Genomic DNA, 11,529 nt, shown 5'->3' with positions numbered 1-11,529 from the left:
ACTACTATTAATACGCTAGCATCGCTAACCCAACAAGGGACTTCTCCCAGTAGCTCCACTCACTCGGCTGATGACTTTTTGCAATTCTTTACTGAGGAAATTGAACTCATTAGAAAGGAGATTAAAGATAACATGTCCCATCTCTAACTGGGTTGTATTAACGCAGATACGAATGTATGTACGACGGATACTGCCCTCCGAAATAATCTCTCTCTTTTTAAATAAATAACATTGGAGGAACTCCTGCGACTCGTAAATGGGACACAACAACACGTTTACTTGACCCACTTCCTGGAAAACTTGTCAAGGAGCTGTTTGTAATCAGTGCTAAATATTATTAACATATCACTTTCCTCTGGTATTGTTCCCCTAGCATTCAAAACAGTGGTTATTCACCCTGTGCTCAAAAGACCTAACCTCAATTCTGACCTCATGGTAAACTACCGGCCGGTGTCCCACCTTCCCTTTATCACGAAAATCCTTGGAAAAATTGTTGCACAGCAGCCAAATGAACACTAAGTGTCTAACAATCTCTGTGAACCCTTTCAGTCCAGTTTCAGGGCAAATCACTCTACGGAGACAGCCGTCGCAAAAATGATTAATAATCTATTGCTAACTATGGATGTGTCATCCATGTTGCTGCTACCTGATCTTAAGCGCTGCTTTCGATCCCGTCGATCATAACATTCTATTAGAACGTATCAAAACATGTATTGGTATGTCAGACTTAGCCTTTTCTTGGTATTACTCCTATTTTACTGACAGGATCCTGAGTGTCTCCCATAACATTTTAAAGTAACGTGCTGAGTTTTTCAGGGTTTGGTTCTTGGCCCTGCACTCTTCAGCGTCTACATCAGGGGTCCCCAGACTTTTTGACTCGGGGGCCGCATTGGGTTAAAAAAATTGGGCCGGGGGCTGGGCTGTATATATATATATATATATATATATATATATATATATATATATATATATATATATATATATATATATATATATATATATGTATGTGTGGGGAAAAAATCACAAGACTACTTCATCTCTACAGGCCTGTTTCATGAGGGGTTCCCTCAATCATCAGGAGATTATATATATATATATATATATATATATATATATATATATATATATATATATATATATATATATATATATATATATATATATATATATATATATATATATATATGTCTTAATTAGATTATCCAAAAAAATAGTGCTCGATACCGTGGTAGAGCGTAATATGTATGTGTGCGGAAAAAAAATCACAAGACTATTTCATCTCTACAGGCCTGTTTCATGAGGGGTTTCTTCAATCTCCTGATGATTGAGAAAACCCCTCATGAAACAGGCCTGTAGAGATGAAATAGTCTTGTGATTTTTTCCCCACACATACATATTACGCTCTACCACGGTATCGAGCACTATTTTATCTCCTGATGATTGAGGAAACCCCTCATGAAACAGACCTGTAGGGATTAAATAGTCTTGTGATTTTTTTCCCACACATATATATATATATATATATATATATATATATATATATATATATATATATATATATATATATATATATAAATGGATTAGAAAGGATAGATTTTTTTTAAATAAAATTAAAAAATGTATTTATTTTTTTTAACTTGGGACTTCCTGTGGGCCGGATTTTGGACGCTGTTATTAAATAATAATACATTAACATAAAAAAAAATTAAGGCAAATTGGGCCACAATAACTTATAAGCACCATCGGCTCAGTAGGCAGAGATTACAAAGGAAAATAACAAGTTAGCCTTTACGCAAACCATAAACTGATAAGTGTGGGCTGCACCTGGGAACACACTGTGCACTTCCGATTGGTGTTTCTATGCATGCGTGAGTGTGTGTGCGACTGTGCGTGTGAGTGTGTGTGCGACTGTGCGTGTGTGTCTATGAGGCTGCAGTGTCCCCACACGATGTACATTTGACAGTGATTCATAGCAGGGAAGCTAACATCAGCAAAATATCTACTAACGTTACTTACCGCGATGTGCTTCCTCAAATTTGACGTTGAGTTCATGAAAGCTAAAGCTTGTTAATCATGTGACCGCCTGGCTCTGTTTGATTGGTGAAACGGAGTCGAACGTCACCAGTGACTGCATTTGATTGGTGAAACGCAGGCATGCGATAGATCCTACTTTGAAGGTCTGTCTGACAAACCAAAACAAACAAAGCGTGCATTAACAGATCGATAAAAATCAGTAGCGAGTAGCGAGCTGAATGTAGATAAATGGAGCGGAGTAAAAGTAGCGTTTCTTCTCTATAAATATACTCAAGTAAAAGTAAAAGTATGTTGCATTAAAACTACTCTTAGAAGTACAATTTATCCCAAAAGCTACTCAAGTAGATGTAACGGAGTAAATGTAGCGCGTTACTACCCACCTCTGGTATACACAGTTTACATAAATGCAGAGAATTTGAACATCCCAGCCCTAATGATTAATAGAATGTAAATAGCATCACAACAATCATTCTAAATTGTAAATTGGGGCTAACAAACATGTCCAATGCTACAAACATGTCCAATGCTACAAACAGGCCCCAATCAGGGTATGATATTCAGCTAGCAGTTAGCTTGTGAACCTGATGCCAAACAGCCATTAAGACTACAATAAAACCGACAAAATGAGTTGCAATACAGTTTTAAGCACACAACAAGTTATATTAAAGTCTCTATAAAGTAACTCACTTTGTATTGACGCACACTAGTGCCAATTAAACAATTGACATCCAGAGCTTGCTGATGTAATGATGCGTTCAATGCCCCCTCCAGTGTCGTAAAAGTGAACTACACTCAAGCAACCCAATGACACAAAGAGAAAACAAGCGTTATTTGTACACACAGCATCATCGTTTTCACAGCTTTTTGGTTGTTAGAGGTAGAGAGTGTTTTAAAGTAGAGCTCTATTTCTTTTTTAAAGGTCGGGTATTGAGAAACTTACATTTATGAATATAAAACTTAGCCAATAGTATAATGAGCGCGTCGCACGGCGACTGCCAGGTGTGTGACGTCACGACAAGGGTGGTGTCAGCGGGTGATTGACGTGTGCGCGCACCAATGGAAAGCCAGCATTGCTTGTCACGTTGAGCCAATGGGCTTGAAGCTGTCACTGAGCTACTAAAGCTGCTAGCGAAGGCTTAAACGTTCATATGTTACCGTTTTGTTGTTGTTCTGTGACCCACAATGCAGTGCGGTTCAGTACGGTTCAGTGCACATGACAGGCTGTTTAGCTAGCTAGCCTGCCGGGCTCCAGGCTTCCCATGGACCGCCTGAATGGATGCTCCCAAAGCGGCTTCGGAGCAGACCTTGAGCCCCGGGCCGTGCGTCTCCTCCTCGAATGACGTCTTCCGCTGGCCCACACCGGCCGGGGATGGCGCCGGGCACGGTAGTCGGACCGAGCCGGAAGCGGCAGTCGCCGCGCCGGGCTACTGCTGGACGGCCGTGTTCGACTACGAGGCGACGGCGGACGACGAGCTGAGCCTGCGCAGGGGAGACCTGGTGGAGGTCCTGTCCAAAGACTCGCTGGTGTCCGGAGATGAGGGCTGGTGGACCGGCGTGCTGGCAGACAGGGTGGGCATTTTCCCCTGCAACTACGTCAGCAGGAAGGTTCCGGAGGACATGCAGCAGGTGCCCCCCTTGCACCGTGAGTACCGGACCCCCATTATTTACACTCTATATTAATAATACATGTCATAAATATAATGTACACTATTCTTATTGTATGTGTGCTGTGTCATCCAGCATCTCACTGCTCGCCAGGGGCACTAATGGATGCACTCATCTATATCAACAATAATAATCAATAATCACAACCATCTTTAACAATTATAATAATCAAATATAATCTATAATCACACACTCATCACTCACAATTATCTAAATAATCATTACCAAGCAAGATTAACACTAATCTTTACCAACAATAATAATCATTAATAATCAATACTCACACTCATCTTTAACAATTATAATAACCAAATATAATCAATAAACAGACACTCATCACTCAAAATTATCTAAATAATCATTACTAAGCAAGATTAACACTAATCTTTAACAACAATTAATAATCATTAATAATCAATAATCACACTCGTCTTTAACAATTATAATAACCAAATATAATCAATAATCAGACATTCATCACTCACAATTATCTGAATAATCATTACTAAGCAAGATTAATAGTAATCTTTAACAACAATAATAATCAACAATCACACTCATCTTTAACAATTATAATAACCAAATGTATTCAATAATCAGACACTCATCACTCAAAATTATCTAAATAATCATTACTAAGCAAGATTAACACTAATCTTTAACAAAAATAATAATCATTAATAATCAATAATCACACTCATCTATAACAATTATAATGACCAAATATAATCAATAATCAGACACTCATCACTCACAATTATCTAAATAATCATGACTAAGCAAGATTTACACTTATCTTTAACAACAATAATAATCAATAATCACACTCATCTTTAACAATTATAATAACCAAATGTAATAAATATTCAGACACTCATCACTCAAAATTATCTAAATAATCATTACTAAGCAAGATTAACATTAATCTTTAACAACAACAATAATAATCATTAATACCGGTAATCAATAATCACACTCATCTATAACAATTATAATGACCAAATATAATCAATAATCAGACACTCATCACTCACAATTATCTAAATAATCATTACTAAGCAAGATTAACACTAATCTTTACCAACAATAATAATCATTAATAATCAATAATCACACTCGTCTTTAACAATTGTAATAACCAAATATAATCAATAATCAGACACTCATCACTCACAATTATCTAAATAATCATTACTAAGCAAGATTAACACTAATCTTTAACAGCTACAATAATAATCAATAATCACACTCATCTTTAACAATTATAATGACCAAATATAATCAATAATCAGACACTCATAGCTCACAATTATCTGAATAATCATTACTAAGCAAGATTAACACTAATCTTTAACAACAATAATAATCAAGCACACTCATCTTTAACAATTATAATAGCCAAATATAATAAATAATCAGACACTTATCACTCACAATTATCTAAATAATCATTACTATGAAAGATTAACACTTACTCTTTCACAACAGTAATAAGCATTAATAATCAATATTCACACTCATCTTTAACAATTATAATAACCAAATATAATCAATAATCAGACACTCATCACTCACAATTATCTGAATAATCATTACTAAGCAAGATTAACAGTAATCTTTAACAACAATAATAATCAACAATCACACTCATCTTTAACAATTATAATAACCAAATGTATTCAATAATCAGACACTCATCACTCAAAATTATCTAAATAATCATTACTAAGCATGATTAACACTAATCTTTAACACAAATAATAATCATTAATAATCAATAATCACACTCATCTATGACAATTATAATGACCAAATATAATCAATAATCAGACACTCATCACTCACAATTATCTAAATAATCATGACTAAGCGAGATTTACACTTATCTTTAACAACAATAATAATCAATAATCACACTCATCTTTAACAATTATAATAACCAAATGCAATAAATATTCAGACACTCATCACTCAAAATTATCTAAATAATCATTACTAAGTAAGATTAACACTAATCTTTAACAACAATAATAATCATTAATAATCAATAATCACACTCATCTATAACAATTATAATGACCAAATATAATCAATAATCAGACACTCATCACTCACAATTATCTAAATAATCATTACTAAGCAAGATTAACACAAATCTTTAACAACTACAATAATAATCATTAATAATCAATAATCACACTCATCAATTATCACATTAATCTTTTACAGCAATAGAAGTAATTAATAATCAATAACCACGCTCATCTTTAACAACAATAAGAATAATTAATAATCAATATATTCACACTCATTTTTGACAACAATGAGAATGATCAATAATATAAATAATCATTAATAATAAATACTCACATTAATCTTTTACAGCAATAGAAATAATAATTAATTAATATTCACACTCATCTTTGACAACAATAAAAATGATCAATAATATAAATAATCATTAATAATAAATAATCACATTTATCTTTAACATTAACCACAATAGTCATCATCATTATTACACTTTGTGGTACTCGTTCTGTTTTGACAGGATTTTACTGGTCCTGGTTTTGTTTTTCAGCAGGTCTTTATTGGTCCTGGTTCTGTTTTGTCAAGGCTTTTGTGATCCTGACTCTGTTTTGGCCAGCCATCAGTGGTTCTGGTTCTGCTTCGGCAGGTACTTTGTGGTACCGGTTCTGTTTCGGCGGGCCTTTAGTGGCGCTGGTTCAGTTTTGGAGTGTTATGAATTATTATATTACTTTTTTGAGTGGATTAATATTGGCCAGTGGATTACTGGATCGCTAGACACTGGACTTTGAGGGTCTTTCGAGGAGGAAATATTGTTGCGTTACAAACTTTTGTGCGGTGTTGCTTCCTTATTTGTGACTACTCCAATCTGATTATCACACCCTGTAGGGCTGTGCGATATGGCAAAAAAATAAAAATAATAATTTCCGATCTACATTAATATCACAATTTTTACATTGTTTTTAACCTGCCAGTTTAAAAGCATCTGTACTAAAAAAACAAAACTAGGGATTAGTACATTTTATTAATATTCTAAGTGAATAAAAAAATAAATGTATAAGAAAAAGCACAATGACAATGTACCAATACATTTGAGTTTATATGTATCCAAGTTAAAGAAAGATGCATCAGTTATTATTTCAACACTTGTGCTCAATCTAAAGCAGTGGTCCCCAACCACCGGGCCGCGGCTCGGTACCGGTCCACAGAGCGATTGGTACCGGGCCGCACAATTATTTAAAAAAAATTTTTTTTTTTAATAATTAATTTTTTTATTAAATCAACATAAAAAACAAGATACACTTACAATTAGTGCACCAACCCAAAAAAACTCCCTACCCCATTTATACTCATTCACACAAAAGGGTTGTTTCTTTCTGTTATTAATATTTCTGGTTCCTACATTATATATCAATATAGATCAATACAGTCTGCAGGGATACAGTCCGTAAGCACACATGATTGTATTTTTTTATGACCAAAAAAATATTATTAAAAGCTGTCCAGTTATCATGAATATACCAATGAAGATGTTTAATTGGTGGTTGCGTTTTTTTCACACAGCTTTATGGCGATAAGTAGTCATCATGTTAAAAAATTGTTATAAAAGGAACATATCACCTGATATGTTGAAGTCGTTTTAGTTTGGTAGTTTGAGGTGGTGGTGAGCAGCTGCCCTACTTTTATCATCCCACCTGAAATATTAATTGCTTGAGGACCACTGGGAATGTCATAAAAACAAACTGACGACCACACTTACTTCGACACTCACGAAGCATAAAAATACAAAAGTACATCATTTCGTTACATTTGGTGATACATGAAGTAAACATTACCATGAAAGACAATTATTAGTGCATGTAAGTATTAGTATTAGAACCGTATTTTCCGGACTATAAGGCGCACTGCCGATGAATGGTCTATTTTTTAAAATCTTTTTTCATATACACTATATGAGGCGCATCAGATTATAGGGCGCATTTAAGGAGTCAAAATATTATAATTTTTTTCTAAATGTACAACACTTCCTTGTGGTCCACAGACATGTAATGGTAGTTCTTTGGTCAAAATGTTGCATAGATGATGTTTTACAGATCATCTTCAAGCCGCTTTCTGACAGTCGCTTCCGGATGCGCCGTTTTGTGGGCGGTCTTATTTACGTGGCTCACCTTCGACAGCGTCTTCTCCCCGTCATCTTTGTTGTAGCGGTGTAGCGTGCAAGGACGGGCGTGGAAGAAGTGTCAAAAGATGGAGCTAACTGTTTTAATGACATTCAGACTTAACCTAAATCAATAACAGAGCAGCATCTCCTCATCCGGAAACAACAACACCGGAAATGTGTCCCGTGAAAAACCGTCCGACCGGAACTCTCTAATAACTAAAGTTCCTCTGGTGAATAATGTAAACTCACTACACCGGTATGTTTTAGCGCTTTCATGGTGAGTTTACTGACAGATATAAGTAAGAACTTTACACTACTTTATATTAGAAATGGCAACAGCGGAGGATGAATGTTCCATAACAAGAAGATAGAGAAAAAGAAGCTCATCGTCTACGGTGGACGCGCGCAATTTTTCAGGATTTATGCAGATCCCAAATACGGATCAGCAGGTACCAGAAGGTAAAAAATTCGCTTCACCTCCCTGATATTGAAGTACATGTCAAAGTACTTCCAGAATGACTGCCATAACATAACACCAGGGGGCGCTCCACAAACCACGTCAAACCCAGATTCCGATCTAACAAAGGTCTTAACTCATTCTCTTTCTATGCCACATCAATATGGAATGCACTCCCAACAGGTGTAAAAGAAAGTGCATCTCTATCCTCTATATCCAACCCCCCACCACATCCCACCTCCCCGGATTGTAAATAATCAAATGTAAATAATCTAATGTATATACTTGTTCTTATGCTTTCTGAGCTCATTATGTTCACTGCTCGCTGTACATATCCTACCAAGTGAGAACTACACTGTTACAATGTCCATTTCTCAGATTATATAATTGTTGATGACTGAAATATGCTGATAGCAACCCAACCTAACCCCCCCCAACCCCCTCCACATCCCACCCCCCGGATTGTAAATAACTCAATGTATATACTCTGATGATTAACTTGTGTGATGACTGTATTATGCTGATAGTATATATTTGTACCATGAATTGATTAACGTGGACCCTGACTTAAACAAGTTGAAAAACGTATTACGGAATATGTACTGTACTGTACAATCTACTAATAAAAGTTTCAATCAATTCAAACTTAGCTCTTGTGTTTGACTGCCATCTACTGGTCACACTTATCATTACACCATGTACCAAATAAAATTGCTTCAAGGTGGGTAAGCTCAACCAAACTTATTCCTTACATTAGGTGCACGGAGTTATAAGGCGCACTGTTGAGTTTTGAGGTGAAAAAATTATTTTAAGTGTGCCTTATAGTCCGGAAAACACAGTATATCTAAGTTGACTTTGTAGCATTGTCCCCTGAAAATTGAGGTAGTATTTACTTTTGTCATATTTAGTACAAGATTGTTTTTAAGTTGGTCATGTTCTCCTCTCTGTTGTCAGTCCCGGAGATCGACTTTTCTGAGCTCACCATGGAGGAGATCATCGGCGTGGGCGGCTTCGGCAAAGTCTACCGTGCCGTGTGGCGGGGCTCGGAGGTGGCGGTGAAGGCGGCGCGGCGTGACCCCGACGAGGACGCCAAGCAGACGCTGGAGAGCGTTCGCCAGGAGGCCAAGCTCTTCGCCATGCTGGAGCACGCCAACATCATGGCGCTCCTGGGCGTGTGCCTGCAGGAGCCCAACCTTTGCCTGGTCATGGAGTACGCCCGGGGCGGCGCCCTTAACCGGGTGCTGGCGGGCAAACGCATCCCACCGTGCACGCTGGTGGACTGGGCCGTGCAGATCGCCAGGGGGATGCACTACCTGCACAGCCAGGCCATCGTCACCATCATCCACAGAGACCTCAAGTCCAGCAACAGTAAGAAAAACTTCTTCTTTGAAACGCTGGAGTCTATCCCAGCTGACTTAGGCCAGAGAGCAGCTGTCAATCACCCCAATGATGGATGTTCTTGATGCAAATGAAGCTAAATTGGTCATACGTATGCTAGGAAATATGTTCAGTGTTTCCCATAAACTGCCAAGATACCTGTGGCGGTGGGGGCGTGGCTATGGGCGTGGTCACCATGACATCATCGAGTAATTTGCATAATTTACTACAATGATATGATTTTCTCTAAAAAGGCTCAAAAAATGTATACTTACTAATTAATAATAACAGTTTTGTTTTAAACGTCCATCCATCCATCCATCCATTTTACAATAATATTACAACACTTTATGTACATATTTATATACAGATTTGAACAAGAAGTTATTCACTGAAATATATTTATTAATTGTGGTTCTTACAAAAAATATATCTTATAAAAATATAAAGCTCTGCCCCTTTAATTAGTGCATACTAAATAATTTAACTTTAGCCTACTACTACAACCATATTATTTACCAGCAACATAAAGTGAAACAGAGGCAGAGGTGTCCTGCCACAGTCAGTAACAAATAAACAGAAAACAGTAGTGGTGGTAGATAGACACAAAGCTTCATCAAACATCTGATCCACTGAATAAAGCGGTCCAAAAATCTTGATCCTACACTTCTCTTTTGTAAAGTAAATCTGAACAGCCGATATGGGCATCTACATCAACTATATGATTTGCCTGAGAAGTTGGACAGGACAAAAAAAATAAAACATTTGTGGCGGCCTTAATTCTTTCGTGGCGGGCCGCCACAAATAAATGAATGTGTGGGAAACACTGATGTTTTTGAATAGGAGTAGGTTAGTACACAATATTTTACTTGTACTGTTTTTTTTTTTAGTATTTTAGATATTTAAAGAAAACACGCATATGTTGATAAAAGCAATGAAAGTACGAAAGGAGAAATCCTAACATAAAATAAATCATATCATATTCTGGACTGGTTTATATCAAAAGTACTGTCGCTTGTAATATAAAAAAAATTCAGATGTAAAAAATCTTTGCGTGCGTTTACCCCACTAGCAAGTAATGAAGTAAATTTATACCAGGTATGGAACCAGGTATAAAAGGATATCTTCGAGAGAGAATATCATTTAGCAAATAGTGAATCGAACTGATATTATACGCTATAAAATGTAGGTTTGAGAGCGAGAAGAACATCTAGCAAGTAATGAAGTGAATGTATATTATGTATGGAACATGATTAGCTATGAAATTATATCTTAGAGCAATAAGAACATGTAACAAGTAAAAAAGTAAATGGATATCAGGCCGGGAACATGATTAGTTATAAAGGGATACCTTAGAGCAAGAAGATACTTTAACTTTAACATCTAGCAAGTAACGAAGTGAATTGATATCAGGTGTGGAACATGATTAGCTACATAAGGATATATTAGAGCAAGAAAAACATCTAGCAAGGAAATGTGTGAATTGATATCTGGTATGCAACATGATTAGCTATAAAAGCATGTCTTAGAGCAAGTAGAACGTCTACCAATTAATGAAGTGAATTGATATCAGATATGGAACATGATTAGCTCAAAAATGATACTTTAGAGCAAGAAGAACGTCTACCAATTAATGAAGTGAATTGATATCAGGTGTGGAACATGATTAGCAAATAATGAAGTGAATTGATATCAGGTATGGAACATGATTAGCTATAAACTGATATACTAAAGTGAATTGATATCAGGTATGGAACATGATTAGCTATAAAGGGATATACTAAAGTGAATTGATATCAGGTATGGA

General features: G+C 36.1%; 1 protein-coding gene across 1 annotated transcript in view; it reads left to right on the top strand.

Annotated features, from left to right (window-relative positions):
- Positions 1-3,136: 3,136 nt before the first annotated feature.
- Positions 3,137-11,529, top strand: part of map3k9 (mitogen-activated protein kinase kinase kinase 9) — a 40,435-nt gene continuing 32,042 nt past the window's right edge. Inside the window, exons 1-2 of the mRNA XM_062041259.1 lie at positions 3,137-3,676; positions 9,300-9,713. Coding sequence (XP_061897243.1) covers positions 3,307-3,676; positions 9,300-9,713 — 784 coding nt within the window. The 5' untranslated portion in view covers positions 3,137-3,306. The remainder of the gene's footprint in view (positions 3,677-9,299; positions 9,714-11,529) is intronic.

This window comes from Entelurus aequoreus, linkage group LG03, assembly GCF_033978785.1.
Source record: "Entelurus aequoreus isolate RoL-2023_Sb linkage group LG03, RoL_Eaeq_v1.1, whole genome shotgun sequence".
NCBI lineage: Eukaryota > Metazoa > Chordata > Actinopteri > Syngnathiformes > Syngnathidae > Entelurus > Entelurus aequoreus.
This window is presented reverse-complemented; position numbering and strand designations above follow the sequence as displayed.